This window comes from Mandrillus leucophaeus, unplaced genomic scaffold (genome assembly GCF_000951045.1).
Source record: "Mandrillus leucophaeus isolate KB7577 unplaced genomic scaffold, Mleu.le_1.0 Scaffold900, whole genome shotgun sequence".
Taxonomy (NCBI): Eukaryota; Metazoa; Chordata; class Mammalia; order Primates; family Cercopithecidae; genus Mandrillus; species Mandrillus leucophaeus.
Window position 1 is genome coordinate 889473 of NW_012109809.1, and position 16285 is coordinate 905757.

Below are 16285 nucleotides of genomic sequence, written 5' to 3' on the forward strand. Positions count from 1 at the left end.
CATCTCAATGTCCCTATCTCGCAAGTGGGAACAATAATGCTTGCTCTGTCTACCACCCATAATAAAGAAGCTCAAACCACATTGCCTTTTATGTGCAGACACTTCTAAATGACAGGGTATGGTGGCTTTAATTTGTTCAGAGATTCTTTGATACCTGGAGACTAATTCTCATCCCCTTGAGTATAAGATGGACCTAGTGACTTACTTCTAGTAGATAAAATAAAGCAGAAGTAATAACATGCAATTTTGGAGACAAAGCCATAAAAAGGCAATATAGCTTTTGACTTAGTCACTCTGTTTCTTGAATTACTTGGTCCAGAGGAAGCCAACTGCCATATTGTATGCAGAGCTATAGAGAAGAACATGTGCTGAGGAACTGAGATCATCTACATGCTAGAGCTTAGAAGCAGATTCTTTAGCTCCAGTCAGACCTGCAGATGACTGAAGCCCCAGTCAACAGTGTGACTGCACCTCATGAAAGAACCCAGGTTAGCATCTTCCAGCTAGGCTGCTCCTGAAATTTCTGACCCCCAGAAACCATATGCGACAATACATGTTTTGTAAATTGCCAAAATTTGAGTTATTTTTAATGCGGCAATGGAAAACTAATACACAGGATACTAGAGAGATTTAAGGTTTTATTATTTTTGAATATGCTAATACTTGTTGAATGAAAAGTGCCATAATTAACTGTGGTTTATGATCGGTGGTGAGTTAAAAGTAGAAGAAAAAGAGGCTTCAAAAAAAGAAGAAAAGAAAAATTACAAAACATTAAGAACATGAGAAAATCAGATGGATGTGAAACTTTTGATGGGTGGTTTACAAGCTTCTCTGCCACTTGCTTCATTTTCTGAGAAGTATCAACCTATGACAGTGACTGCAGGCTAGATGCCAAAGGTTACCAGACAAAGGAATTGTTCATTCCCACTGACTGCTTTTGTTTTATTCCATTTTCAGTTCTCATTTTGAGCAAAAATTGATAGTTTTAATTAAATGAGAAATGAATCTTACTTCTACTTTACATAGAATATAAACTTTTTTGTATTAGAGAGTCACCACGGTTCTTTGTTAGACACAAAGGCCACGGACATGGGAATTTATGATGTGCTGCATCAATGACAACTTTTGAGAGTCACTGCCACTCCTTTGCCATAGTATTGCTGACCCAGGCTGACCTCCATTATTAATGATGCCTCAGATGGGAGGGCTGAATTCATAGTCCTCACCAGTCAACTTTGTCACCATTAATTTGAACCAGAACAAATTTAAATTTAAAAGGATTTAACCTCCTTTGGCCTATCCCGCTTTACAACCAATCTCTTAAACTCCCCACTGAGAACATTGTTTTGGAGAACGACTATCAATTTATTAACCTATTTAATAATAAATACAGAATTTAAATTCCTCACTGAATATTTATTGACCTTAATTTTCCCAGGGCTTCAAATAAAGGATTTTGGAAGTTATGCTAACCCTTTGAAGCCATGAGAATGACACTTTAATATGTTTAGGAGTTTCTTTACTAGATGATGAACATGTTCTGAAATTGGCTGTGGTGATGGTTGTACAAGTCTGTGAACATACTAAAAACCATTAGATCATACATTTTAAATAGGCGAGTTAATGTGATGTGAATTATATCTCAATAAAGCTGTTAAAAAATAAAACTCGATTTCAGCCGAAAAAAAGTCATAGCTAAGAAACAGGCATGAACCATGCAAGTTTGCTGAAATTTTATCTGCTTGGTTAAATTATCTGCTTGGTTAAATTAATAGCTCAGTGTGAAAACATTCTTACTTGTAGGAGATACACTGCTGGCTGGAGAAGGTTGGGTGTCAAGGGTGGATTCTGTAACACTCGGTGGAGGGTCTGTTGTGGACATTTCAGAACCTGAAAGGATTGGAAAGATGTTTATAATGAACAAAATATTGCAATAGTATTGCCTTAGTTCCTAAATACACTTTCCTTTATTTATTCACCATGTAACAAATCAATATATTGGGGGCATATTATGGTCAAGGCAGTGGGATATAATGATGAATGACAAAGACATGGGATTGTCCTTAAAGGGCCGATGGCCTAGAAACTAGGCAGCCAAGCATTGTGTTGAGTACTATGACAGTGGAAGTATAGGTGGCCACAGGAATGCAATAAAGGTGCACCGATAAAGACTGGGAGGTCTGAGAGGGCTCCCTGGAAAAAGTTACACTTTACCAAGACCTGGTAAAACTATTATAGCATTTAATATTTTGAAGTGTTTGATAAGCAATCCTGTAGTTTACAAAATCCATAAACTCACAAAAATTTTTATATCAGCAAGAGTAGAAACAATGATACAACTATCCAATTGGATGTAACATTAGTAAACTTGTGATGTTATTCTGCTTTCTAAAATGTCAACTTTTGTCATAATATTTTTGTTTGGCCTCAACTTTTTCTTGTGTGTGTGTGTGTGTGTGTGTGTGTGTGTGTGTGTTGAGGGGAGTTGAAATAGAGGCTAGAATGTGGTTTTACTTATGTTTTACATTTATGTCAATTCCTTAAATCTCCATTACTGTATTTAAAAATAGCCCTATTGGAAGGACAATTTACAAATGCCAGAAGGCTCTATTGACTTTAGGAGCGTGTGGGTTAAATGTGCTTAGATGATTTTGAAGTTAGAAGATTTTATGATTTTTGTAGATATAATGTTACTGCATACAGTGTTACACATCTGAAGAACTACATCAATTATCTGGATGTTTAATTAATAATTAAACTATTGGTTCTATTCTGTAATGTACTTTAAGGGACAAGTATATTTTACTTACGTTATGTCACTGGATAGCACATAGCCCAGTGGGAGGAATTTGTTTTTCTAAGCTAGATGCATGTATGTTCTCTTCTCATTGTTAGTAGCATTGCTATTGCCATTGGCTGTTGGGGGCACTCATAGCTAGCTCTGACCTACTACTATATGAATGCTTTTGTGCAAATAATCTCTGAGGAGCTGGAGGACAGTTAAATGGGAAGTACATGACTAGGTTAACAAAATGACCATCCTTTTTCTTCATACATCCCAAATAAGTTTGAACTCTTCAGCATGACACACAAGTCTAATTATTGTTTGAGCTGTCATTACACTCCCAGTTTCCTGATATTGCCTATCATTTTTTCCATCTCTCTCAAATAATACCCTCTATCCAATAAGCAATATTTCAACCCAATTTCTGAAGCACAGTATTCTCTCTGTGACTTCTGGGACTTCTTGGTCTTAATTTATGTGGTTTGCTGACATTTTCTTATCCCCAAACTTCCCTGAATGTACCTTCTCAAGCTGAGGAAGCCTGGGGAGCTTTGTGGTGTGCTCACCCCTCAGTGTTGACCCTAGCAAATGCCTCATAACTCTGTGTCATCGTGTATGCCCCTCAAGGGAAGTCACTGTTTTGCTCCACACCATATTTATGGATTCTGGCAAATGGAAGTAGGTGAATCAATGCATGCAAATTTATTCTTAACACTGAAAGAAAGAAGGCCAGCATTAAGTGTGTGTCTGACAGCTGGTGGATCATAAGCATTATCTTCCAAAGTGCTACCTTAATAAGACAGGGCATTGGCTTGGAAAATAAATGCCTAGACATTTTTCTCTGTATATTGATTAAAATAGAGGTTGGCAAACTATGGCCTACAGTGAAATCATGTTTATAAAATTTTTATTGGAACACAGTTTTTCCCTTTTTTTTTTTTTTTTTTTAACATATTGTCCATGGTTGCTTTTGTGTTAGGGTGACAGAGTTGAGTAATTGTGATAGAAATTAAAAAGTCTACGAAGCCTAAAATGTATTTACTATCTAGCCCTTTACAGAAGAAGGTTGCCAGTTCCTGGAACAGAAGATATTGATACGTTATGCTCTATTTCCACAATGGGAAACTTTTATTTTTCATTGATTGAATATTTCAGTTTTAGGATACTTCTCTGCCGTATTTCATCACCAAGTGATTTTGTAAGCTGAGGTGTTCAGCCTCATAGTGCATCAATAATATATTGTTGTAAGATGTGCATTTTGAGATGAACACTTCGTCCTGTGACAGAGGTGAAACATAGCATTCAACATAAAATATGGGGCCTAAAAATGTCTGTCTAGTTTTAGATTAGACTGTAAAGTGGAAACTCTGCCTTGGTCAAAACAAAACTCAGGGGGTATGAAAAGGGTGGTTAAAACCTCAAAAGGAGAAACAGTTTCCCAAAACCCAAATGCAGAATTTAGCAGAAACACCTCTGCCAGTTTCCAGATCATTGCATTTACCATAATGTCATAAGACGGTAAGCTGCTGCCTAAAGCCACTTCGTCCGTTCCTGGGTGTGTCCATTCGGTTCTGGCAGGGCTCTCAGAACCAACCTCATGGGCAGCAGTAGCCATGGGTGTGTCCCACAGGGCAACTGGCTTAATTCTGGGGTTTCCTCAGAGCTTGTATAAGCCCTTATCTTGTCCACCTAGAAGTAAGCCAAATCCGAGGGTTTGCTAGGTCCTTTCTTCTCAAAGTGTTGTCCATAGACAAGCAGAATAGGTTTCTTTTAGGGTCTTGTTACAAATGCAGAATCTCAGGTCCCACCTAGACTTACTTAATCAGAATTTTTGTATTTTAGCAAGATCCCTGGGTGATTTGTATGCATATTGAAATTCTCAACTGATACTCTCAGGAAGGATCAGTCACGGGTATGAGGTCAGCTGCACTGAGGGAAGTCATGAAACAGGAAGTATTTGTCTGACATCTTCCACACCAATATGCAGTGGTCCTCCTGTTCCACTATTAAGATATCTTTTTGTTACTCGTCTTTCCACATGCTAAGATACACGTGCATACCTACACACACATACACCTACACGCCTGTCAATGCTTAACTCTCTTTCTATCCCAAAGGTCTTGATCTCAATAGCTACAGTCAGAAATCCACTTAATAAACAAATCCCTGTCAAGGTGATGACAACCAAAATATTATCCACCCCAGGGGGTATTGTACTCAACTTTTGGATTAAAACAAGACAAAATATCTCCCACCCACTCCCCAAAACAAAACCCACGAAACCCAGCTCTTTAAATCTGCCAAAAATAGACTCAGCATTGCCATGATTTTAGACATTTTGACAGGCTAGCAGGGCAGGATTTTTCTTTTTTTTTTTTGAGACAAGGCCTTGCACTGTTGCCCAGGCTGGAGTGTAGTGGCATGATCACGGCTCACTGGAGCTTCAGACTCCTGGGCTCATGCAATCCTCCCACCTCAGCCTCCCGAGTAACAGGGGCTAATGACATGCATCACCTTGCCTGGCTGATGTTTTCAATATTTTAGTAGAGACAAAGTATCACTATGTTGTCCAGGCTGATCTTGAAGTTCTGCACTTAAGCAATCCTCCCGCTTCGGCCTCCCAAAGTTCTGGGATTACAGGCATGAGCCACCATGCCTGGTCCATGATATCTTTGAAAGACTTTTTTTCTTAGTGGTAGTTACTGTGGATCGTGGGAATTCTGCAGGTCCTGGTGCACAGATAGCTGCCTGAAGAGTCACTGATCACCCTAACCCTAATCCCATGCCCTTTCTGAGTTTTCTAGAATAGGGATCACTGAGCACCAGAGCTTCTTGGGAGACCAGGCATAGGTGGAGAAGGAATCACCTCAAAGGGCTGTTACCTCGCAGTCTTCAACATTAATACCCTTTTCTGGAAACAAGAGGGCGCAAAGAGAGTAAAACTTCTTCCCTTTTCTCACTAAAACTTTTTCCTACTGTGTAATACTCTTAGCATTTCTCTAATGTAGCACTGAGGGATGGCAGATTTTTCTTCTGTGTCTTCATCTCAGTATCTTGTCTACAATAATAGCTTGGTAAGGCAATGACTCTTGCACCACACATCAGAAGTTTACTGCGGAGTTCACAAAGCATCCAGCAGTACCATCACAGACAGAGAGCATGTGTGGAAGTAAGTGTTTAAGAGCTTGCAACAACAGGGAGACATAACACAGTGATGACACTGCTTTATAGAGCCTTGACTGCATCTTCTAAGTCAGTCACATAGATAGATGCCAGAATGGGATGAGAATGTAAGCTTTAATTTTGAGAAATTGAACTCCTCAAGATTGATTTTCTTTCATATTTGATCACAAAGGATAAAGACTCATTTGGCAATTTAAAATTAACCACCTGTTCAGAGCCCCAAATTATGCTAGATCAAGGTCTGCCTTATACAATTGGAATTATGGTATGTTTTCAGTATCAGAATCAGTGTTCTTCCTATTACCTAAAAAGGTATTCATTATTTTCAGATACTGAAATCAAGCACTGTTTTAGCATCAGAAAATATTAGTTTTACAGACACGGTTCTGCCTATAATGGGAAGAGGGTTCTCTTTAGGAATTTGAACTTTTGGGGTCCTTTAGCTCACGTCCTTAGATTCTGCCAAAGCTACTGACAGATCTGTGTGAGAATCAGCTACCTGCACATTGTTCCAAGACTGCAGTCCTATTATGTCCAGCTTTCCAGGAAGGAGCTGACTTATTCCTGAGGGAATTAGGTGAAGTTGAGTAAGGCTATATATAAATATATCACAATTTCTGAATGATTATCTCCAAGTACACAGGTTGATGTGTTCATACATATACATATACATATACATATACATATACATATACATATACATATACACATACATAGACACACAGGCAGGGCTACGGGAGTGATGCCAATGCCCCAGCATCAGAATCACACCTGCTTCTGAGTAGTGGGGATAGATTTGTGTTGGGCATACACTCTTCTTCATAACCAACCACTGCACTTGTGAAGGAACTGGACAGAACCCAAGATGCGGATTGGGCCCTTGGAACAAAGAAAAACTGTTTCCTTCTTAAATTATTCTGTGTTTTTATGAGTGTGTTATAGATTATGATATCTCTGAAAATAGGGTGTGGTTAAATAGATTAATGCTCCTATAGAGTTGTAATAATGATTTGCAAATATATTTACGTTTTAAAAGATTACTGTTAAATATGAATATTTGACAGTTGTCATTACTTCTATTTTTCTTCAGGCATATCTGTTGTCACTGTATTTATTGAGGTATTAGTTTATCTTTTATGTAGTAAAATCTTCATTATTTCGTCTGGTTCAGGGTAGTAAATACTCCGGTTAGTCAAATGATATAATAACTACAGTAATTCTATATAACAATTTTCAAGTCTTAAAAGTCTTCTATTAGCTAAATACTGTGCTTGAACCAAGGGATACTACAATTATTAAGATACAATCCCTATTTTTATGGTATTTTTATTGTACACATCTTATCCCTTCCTAAATATCAAAAGTATACATGTTGTACATAATGGAATGTTTCTAAGGATGCAGAAGGAATTTTAAGGTCTTTTAAATCTTTTTTGATCATCAGTATTAGTATTAATTTTCATTATGTGATGGATTAATAAAAATGCTAGCTAATTAAGAGTTAGATGAATTAAATTTGAACAAAAAATTTGCAGTATTCAGCAGAAATTCTTTGTGAAAACATGAATCAACTATTTTATTTTTATTTGAAGAATTCTTTTCACTGGGGTCCTACTTGTCAAAAATATTTGATAATTTGAAATAGTTATGAGTTACATAGAAAGTTTTCTGAGATTAAAACGTTATGGATGTGATAAGCATTTTACTTGTTCCCACTAAAGATATTCTGAATTTATGGCAGTCTTGTCAAATGCTTGTTGAGCTTATTAAATAGACAACTCACCTAAGAGAAAAGTGATCTTTTCTGATGAGATGTTCCACACTTTATTTCCTGGGACTGGAGACAGAGCCATACACCAAATGGTCAAGTTGTCTGATTGGGCTGGTTTATCACTATGTACCCTTGTTAAAACAGACTTCAGTTCCAGAAATCCATCTTTGCCTTTTCTCTCTTCATTAGTAATATATATTCCTGCCAGACAGATAAGAACATGGTTAGTCACTAACATTTTATGTAAGAGCCATACAATAATGCCAAGGCATGGCATGATCCATTTATGATAATGTAGAGTCTAAAGTGGTCAAATGGCAGCTTCTCTGCAGTGAGGGTCAATTTCAGCAAATCTGGAATTAAATTGAGCTGTTTGCTCAAGCTTCTACATGTCATCATATAAAACATATTGATCAATAGTGTTGCTTTGTTTGTGATCATGTGTCCAAAATGTTTTGAGGCAGATTATCCCAGCTCACCAGCATTGTTTGTTGACAACTGTGAGACTGATAATTTACACCTAGTCTAGGTTAGACCTTGGGAGAGCTCTGCTGTGGAGTCTGGTTATGTTGCAGGAATATACCTAAGTGACCAGTAAAATATAAAGCAGTCTTGGTTGGGACTCTGTTTTGGACTACCCACTTCTGAGCTCTTCTGTGTATGTATCAGTAGTCTCTGCGCTGAGAGAGAAAGTGTGTCTGGCTATGGCCCTTAGAGAGGGAGGACAAAGGAGCTCATATCTGACTTCTCTGAACTCCTGGCTGTAAGTGTAGGATAGGATATGCTGCATATTGTAATATTTTTGTTACGTTGTCTCCTCTTCTTGAAATAAGCTGTAGATTTGTAAGCATTGCATTTTGGGTCCCATGAGTCTGCTTTACAAATCAAACTCTGTTTTAAACTGTTATGTTAGTACAACCTCCAAATAGCATAATAGGCAGCAGAAGATTAATGTAAAACCAACTATCACTATATGTCAGAATTTTCTGGATTCTCACAGCTTTTTCACATTAAAGATTCTTAACACCAATTCTGATGCAATTATTTACCAAAGTAATAGCTAAATGCAGTTGTGTGCCGATGCAATTCTGACCACAAAATCTAGTCTCTAGTGTGGTGAAATCTGGGCGCTTTGCCTATGCAGGGCTTATTTAACAGGATAATATATTTATAATAACTTTTTTTTTTTTGAGACGGGATTTCCCTCTTGTTGCCCAGGCTGGAGTGCAATGGCACGATCTTGGTTCACTGCAACCTTCGCTTCCTGCATTCAAGCGATTCTCCTGCCTCAGTCTCTCAAGTAGCTGGTATTACATGTGTCTACTATCACACCCAGCTAATTTTTTGTATTTTCAGTAGAGACGGGGTTTCACCATGTTAGTCAGGCTGGTCTCGAACTCCTAACCTCAGGTGATCCACCTGCTTTGGCCTCCCAAAGTGCTGAGATAACAAGTGTGCGCCATGGTGCCTGGCCTATAATAACTTTAAACCTATATTTTTAGAATTGTATTCTGTCATTGTTGTGGGTGAATTGTTTCTTAAAAATAAACTAATAAAACCAATAACAATCTCAAAATGCATCAAGTGATCAATACACTCATTAACATAAGCTTTCAATGTTATCACTTAAAAATAATTCAGAAAGAGGCCAGGCATGGTGGCTCACGCCTGAAATCTCAGCACTTTGGGAGGCCAAGGTGGGCGGATCACGAGGTCAGGAGATCAAGACCATCCTGGCTAACACGGTGAAACCCCGTCTCTACTGAAAATACAAAAAATCAGCCGGGCATGGTGGCGGGTGCCTGTAGTCCCAGCTACTCGGGAGGCTGAGGCAGGAGAATGGCATGAACCTGGGAGGTGGAGCTTGCAGTGAGCCAAGATCGCACCACTGCACTCCAGGCCTGGGCAACAGAGCAATACTCTGTCTCAAAAATAAAATAAAATAAAAATAATTCAGAAAGAGTTGTGTGACTCAGTTGTTATTGAAGACAGATTGAACTTTGAGGAAAAATGACTCAGGAGACAGGAGAATGGCTGTTGTTCAGGCAGGGACAGCTGAGATTATTCTGGTAGAGGCCGTCATGGTTACTACTTATAAAAACATGGCTTTGTGAATTATCACCTGAGCTTGTCTTGATGTGTGTTCCTCCTCCAGGAATTTTTAATCCTCCTGGGGAACATGTGCCTTGTCAAGGGGCCAACTCTTTTACATAGGCTTCCTCTAGTGCTTCACCAACATCTGCCTCAGATCCTCACATAAAAAGGTAGAAATTATTTATTGACTGATGTAAAGCAGTGGTGCTAAGTTAATTGAACACATTGTATTGAAATAAGAAAGACATGGAAAAACAGGTAGCTATGTTATAAAGGCAGAAAACGTTTTAATAAATATATGTAGACTTAAACTTTTTGTCCTCATCTAAGATATTCTTTTTACTGATAGTTAAATAAAATGTTTGGATGTTGTTTGTCTAAATCAATTGTATTTCTTTTATTCTGGAAAATGTTACATTCCACTCCCTTGGAAGAGCCAGATGAAGCATCAGAAAATGACATTTGGTAGGCAGAATGATGTTTTTCTTGGAATAAGAATCATTCTTAAGTGCCAAGATCAACTTGGGCAATGACAATTTCTGATGTCCTTTGTTTTCTTTCTTTTTGTACAGAACTTATTTCCATTGTTTAATTTCCTTACCTTCTTTTTCATCATGAAGAAAACTTCCATCTATAAGCCATATGATATTTGCTTTGGGGAATACATTCTTTAGTAAGCAGGTAAATGTTCTCTGGGGTAAAGACAGAAAAAGGGTTATTTGCAAATTCCTAAGAAACTGGTACTCCTTACAACTTACTAACATTCATATAACATAAGTTGGTAAAAACGAGTTTCTCCACTTTTAGCTGAATAAATAGAAGGCAGTGTCTACTTTTAATATAGGTTGTGTTAGAACGTGCACTATAAATGGGTTATCTCCTATAGAGATGTTATAAACTACCGACTATACTCCTAGGTCAACTAAGGGTTAAATATCTAGGACTATACTAATGTTCCAAGTCTGGATTCTGGGTTCTGTTAAAGAGAAATCTTAACTCTGTGTAGGCAGAATAAAATAATACTAAATGGAAACCAAAGAATAGAAGGAAAAAGCAAACAGAGTCAAGAGAAGAATAGTCTGTTAGGTTTAAAGCTCAAGGGAATCTACACGTTGTTTCTGTGTCCCAAGTAATGTACGACACTATTTGTAATAACCACAGAAACCAGTTTATATAAATATCCTGCTTTTTACTTGTGAAGTATTTTACTAATTTTTAAAAAAATTTTATTGGATTAATCTTGAGGATAGGTAGGGCATGCCTTATTTTTGCCATTTGACAGATGGAAAAATCAAGGCATCCAGTGGTTCAAGGAAGTGGAAAATAGTTAATGGCACAATTAGAAACGATGTCTCGTTAATCTCAGTCCAACGTATTTTTTAATAAAAACTGTATTGAAATAAAAACATGAAAGAAGTTGCTATGTTATGAAAGCAGAGAACTTAGATGCAGGGCTAGTTATGTTTTATTTTCAATGCTATGTTTGTTCTTTGGGGGATGATACTTTCTTTAACAGTCTGGTGAAAACATCCGGTGAGAATTATTGGATTCCCATTGTTTTATCTGAGACTCTTCAAAATTATAATTCCATTTATAATTACTTGTTTTCTCATCAAGAGATGTATATATTTTACATATGACGAGCCCGAGTTCTTAGTTCCCAGATATTTTCCACAGTTAATGAATATGCTAGTTAACATGTAAAGAACAATTAAATGTATGTGATGATTTGGGTGTCAATCCACAGACTAGTTACTCCTAAGAAGTCTGGGCCTATAGAGCTGAGAAACCACACTCAAGAATGCTAAGTAACATTTTCCTAGTGAAATCCTACAGAAGTTTACCATTTCTCAGTACATTGCTACCGAAATCCCAAAGAAACAAGAGAATTTCAGAGGGGGTTGTCTAGCATATCCAAGATGCTGGGTGACAAACACTGTAGCTCCCAATATTCCCATCCATTCAACACTTGCCTTTCCAGGTAATGGGGATACATACATGGACCAGGGATGCTATTCTCTCCACTAAAAAATTAAAAGCAAAACCAGATCCTCTAAAATACATTCTTATTAAGTAAAGGAGAGTGTTCAGTTTAATTTAATAGATGCCAAAGATTGATTTTTATCTCCAGTTGGTCCAGGAAGAGATAAAAAGGTATAGGAGATAAAACTTTTTTTTTAAAAAAGAAAAAGATACAAAGGTTTGCTTTAATCCAGTGACATTAACCATTCTCATGATTCATTTCCTTTATCTTTAGTTAACCCACCAAAGATGACGATATGGTAATATCAGGAGTAGGTGGAGGTGTTATTATTTTATGAAGGCAACTGGCTCACTGAATAACTCTTTCGTTAACTTCTAAAAATGTTGAAAAGATTTGACTTTCGTGAATTCTCTAGATTCAGATTTTCAGAAATGGTTCAAATTTCAAATATTCTATACTCTCTCTAGACTTTGTGTTCCAAGATTTGGTTTAGAAATGTGGTTCATGTTCTAAAACTCCTACCAGTTTCATTCCTATTTTGAATCTTTTTCCCCCATTTTTTTTTCTATTTTAACTTAACCGTCAACCTCTACGTATTTTCTGCTGTGCCATTTCTTTTTCTTTTCTTTCTTTTTTTAAATTTTTATATATTTATTTTATTTATTTTTTTTTGAGACAGAGTCTCCCTCTGTCGCCCAGGCTGGAGTGCAGTGGCATGATCTCAGCTCACTGCAACCTCCACTTCCCGGGTTCAAGTGATTCTCTTGCTTCAGGCTCCTGAGTTGCTGGGATTACAGGCATGCACCACCACACCTGGCTAATTTCTGCATTTGTAGTAGAGACGAGGTTTCACAATGTTGGCTGGCCACGAACTCCGGACCTCAAGTGATCCACCTGCCTCGGCCTCCGAAAGTGCTGGGATTACAGGCATGAGCCACGGCGCCTGGCCTGCTATGCCATTTCTATCTTTTCTTTTATAACACAAAGTTTTTTTTTCTTCTATTGACATCTTCTTTAGAGTCTTCCTATCTCCTCTTGGTAGGCTTTCCTTTTCAATCTAAATATGTATACACACACATATATTATGCATATTATATATAATGTATGTTTATATATAATCTATATGTGTATACACCTTTCATATTTCAGTCTTTCCCATTCTTCTTCCTTCAAATCACTTGCTTTACTTGAGAGGCTAGGTAATCTAGTCTTCAAAAAAGAGAACTAAGACTTGTAGGTGCTTGACTTACTGTATTGCTGCTTGACATATGCCAGGAACATCCTTTTCTTGGTAGTGGAGGGGGTGGAGAAAAGGTTTGCATCTGTGTCTGAGTGTTGCAGAAAAATCCGACAGGCACAGACACACCTTCTTGAAAACAATGCTGCCCTAGAAGTGGGAGGAAACCAGAACTGGAGGTGCCCTCCTTCTAGGGGTAGGAGTCAGCTAATAGCCATCCAAGGTGTGCAGGAGTGCTTTCACTCTGCGCAGGAAAGATCAGAGAGAAGTCCAGAGCCTTGCCTGCTTGTAAGTACCCACTTGTGGCTAGGGGGGAATTTCCTAACTGTTCAGGGTTGCAAAGCTTGATTAAATAATGCTCTTATTAATTTAAGAAATGACCCAAGAAAGGAGAGAGAAGTCGGGCTGTTTTTAAATGCAACATGATTTTCCATTTACTTATTTATCTTTAAAATGAGTTAAAGAGCAAAACACCTGGAGTCCGGTGCTTCAGGAAGGTCTTATTGGCTGTTGGCTTTGCAGGTGTTCCTGCTGGAGAAGGAGTATGGTGAGCTGCTGGCTAAGGACAGCCAGGCAACATCATGTTTGTGAAGATGTGCTCCATCTTCCCCTCTGTGCATCCCAGCTCCTCCTGCTGAAACAGCTGAGCTTGCTTTTTGGATTTCTTAGACTCCTGGCCTCCGAGAGACGCCTCTAAGGACAAACTGACCTTGCATTGAGAACTTTATTATCCAGATCCTCATAGGCTTTGTCTACTCTGGATTGCTTGTTGCAACAGTTTTTAGGAAGCATGATTGTCTCCTACACCAGCATCTGCCTGTGTTTGCTTTTACCTACTCTGAGCAAGACCCAGTGAGGCCGTAGCCCTGTTGGTCCTGAAAAGCCTGAAACCTGAGGCTGTTTCTCTTGCCTCCAAAATGCATTTATAGGCAATAAGAAGCACAGAAACAGTGGAAACAAGCAGGAGGAGAAAAAAGAAAACCTAAAATTTTCAATATTCAAAAATACCTGTCGTGGTGGTTGATGCAGAGAACACTGAGTTCATCAAAGAGCTTTGTAATTGTTGGACAGAGAACACCTTTGCTACAGAACTGATATGTTTTGTCTTTCTGGCCTAGTCAAGGGAGGATAAGTAAGTATCTGGGGCATGGAAGGAATGCACTCTTGGGTCGTTTTGCTTGTATCTGACTCACCCCTGACTCTCCAGTGAAGCAGAAAAGAAGAAACCTCACACCACCCAGGTGTGGCCAGACTTTGGCCATTATTGTGAATCCGCAAGAGTTACCACGGGCCCTTCCCAAATATATATTCAATCTTGTGGTTCAAATAAGCTTTTGGCTCACATCTAGCCACATCATAAAGAACGCTGTAGAAGAGGTGACATGATGAGGCGGGAAGAGGAGGAAGAGGAGGGAGCCATGATGAAGGCAAAAGGGGACTTGGAGATGAAGGAAGAGGAAGAGATTAGTGAGATAGGAGAACTGGTTGGCCCTTTTGTGAGTGCTATGCCCACTCCAACGCCCCACAACAAGGGCACTCGGTTCTCTGAGGCATGGGAGTATTTCCACCTAGCCCCTGCTCGTGCTGGGCACCATCCCAACCAATATGCCACCTGCCGCCTGTGTGGCAGGCAGGTGAGCCGTGGCCCTGGGGTCAATGTGGGCACCACAGCACTGTGGAAGCATCTGAAAAGTATGCACAGAGAGGAGCTGGAGAAGAGTGGCCATGGTCAGGCTGGGCAGCGCCAGGATCCAAGGCCCCACGGGCCCCAGCTCCCCACGGGCATTGAGGGTGACTGGGGTAGGCTCCTGGAGCAGGTGGGCACAATGGCTTTGTGGGCCAGCCAAAGGGAAAAGGAGGTGCTTAGGAGAGAAATGGCAGTGGAATGGCGGGAGAGGGCTGTGGAAAAAAGGGAGCGAGCCCTGGAGGAGGTGGAAAGGGCCATCCTGGAGATGAAGTGGAAGGTGAGGGCTGAGAAGGAGGTATGCCAGCAGGAGAAAGAGTTGCCGGCAGCAGTACATGCCTTCCATTTTGTTTAAATTGGGCTTGGAGAATCTATCCTAAAAACATTGACTCTAGACTTGTACAAAAGAGCCACTTTAGTTTCAACTCAAATGTAAAGCAAAGTAGTTTAGTGACATTTTGCTTTTATGTGAAATAGTGCACAGTATGAGTTAATCTGAGCAGGTCTGAATTGACCAGATGCTTCTCTATGAGGTTACTAGAGCTCTGCTGACCCTTGGCCAAAACTCTAAAATGTACCTACTAAAGATAAATGCTGTTACCAAAGTAAAACTCTGTGAGTTGCTTCAGGGCAGAATGTACCAGCCAGTCAGCACTGTTTACCAAAATAATCAGATTTTTGCCTAGCACTCGGTTTTGGTGGAGCTGAAGATTTTGAGGGCTGAGGCTGGTTAAGTAGCTGGAATGTGCCTATGTGACCAGCTCACTTGCAGACACCCTGCAGGAAGCAGAGCTTAATCTTCCTGGGACTGAGGTCTTAGCACATGTACTGGTGGTGCTTCCAGACAACCAGTATGAATACAAAGCTTGTTCTGTGTGACCCAGCAAGTGGAAGGACAAAGAATTGTGAGCCTCAGATCTTTGGATCCTTTGCAATGCGTATCTTTCTCCTGTTATTGCTGCGATGTATTTTCTTGCTTATATTAAAGCTGTTTCATCAGTATAATCTGAGTCCTGTGCATCTTTTTAACAATCTAATGCTTAAACTAATTAATGTGTAATTAGCACAGAGAAATGACAAACCTCTCAACTTACTTGGTTTAAACATTCAGTATAGAGTATATGAAACTTATTCATAAATACTTAAAATATGATCTAATTTCATATTAAGGTTTATCAAGGGAAAAGGAGTTAGTGAGGAAGAGCTGAAATAAACTCAGAATGAAAAAGAAGACAGAGATATAAAGGAAGTAAGGAGAAGTAAAGAACAGAGGAAGGAAAGTTAGAAAGAAATGGGATGAGAAGAAATGCAAAGATGGGGAAGAGAGACAGTGCTCTAGGGAAAATTTATCATGAAAATAGAAGAGAACACGACTGTCTGAATGAGGGAAGGACAGAGTACATTGCTTAGATCCTGAAGTCAATTTGAATGAGTTAACTTGGTTTTGTTTTGCGTCCACAGAGCAGTTATCTATTTGAACAGTAGGTTTTAGATTTTACTCACACCTCCAAAATGCTAACTGCATACCAATCCACTGTTCTCTGATT

The 16285-nt window shown here is 39.0% G+C and overlaps 2 protein-coding genes across 2 annotated transcripts in view; one reads left to right on the forward strand and one right to left on the reverse strand.

The window, feature by feature from the left end:
* CD96 (CD96 molecule) overlaps positions 1–16285 on the reverse strand; it is a 113861-nt gene that overhangs the window by 54346 nt on the left and 43230 nt on the right. Inside the window, exons 6-8 of the mRNA XM_011969735.1 lie at positions 10435–10525; positions 7752–7940; positions 1798–1890 (exon numbers count right to left, since the gene is read on the reverse strand). Coding sequence (XP_011825125.1) covers positions 1798–1890; positions 7752–7940; positions 10435–10525 — 373 coding nt within the window. The remainder of the gene's footprint in view (positions 1–1797; positions 1891–7751; positions 7941–10434; positions 10526–16285) is intronic.
* On the forward strand, positions 13199–15743 carry ZBED2 (zinc finger, BED-type containing 2). The gene is made up of 2 exons (XM_011969734.1): positions 13199–13342; positions 13577–15743. Exon 2 carries the CDS (start codon positions 14437–14439, stop codon positions 15091–15093), a length of 657 nt encoding a protein of 218 aa, XP_011825124.1. The 5' UTR covers positions 13199–13342; positions 13577–14436; the 3' UTR covers positions 15094–15743.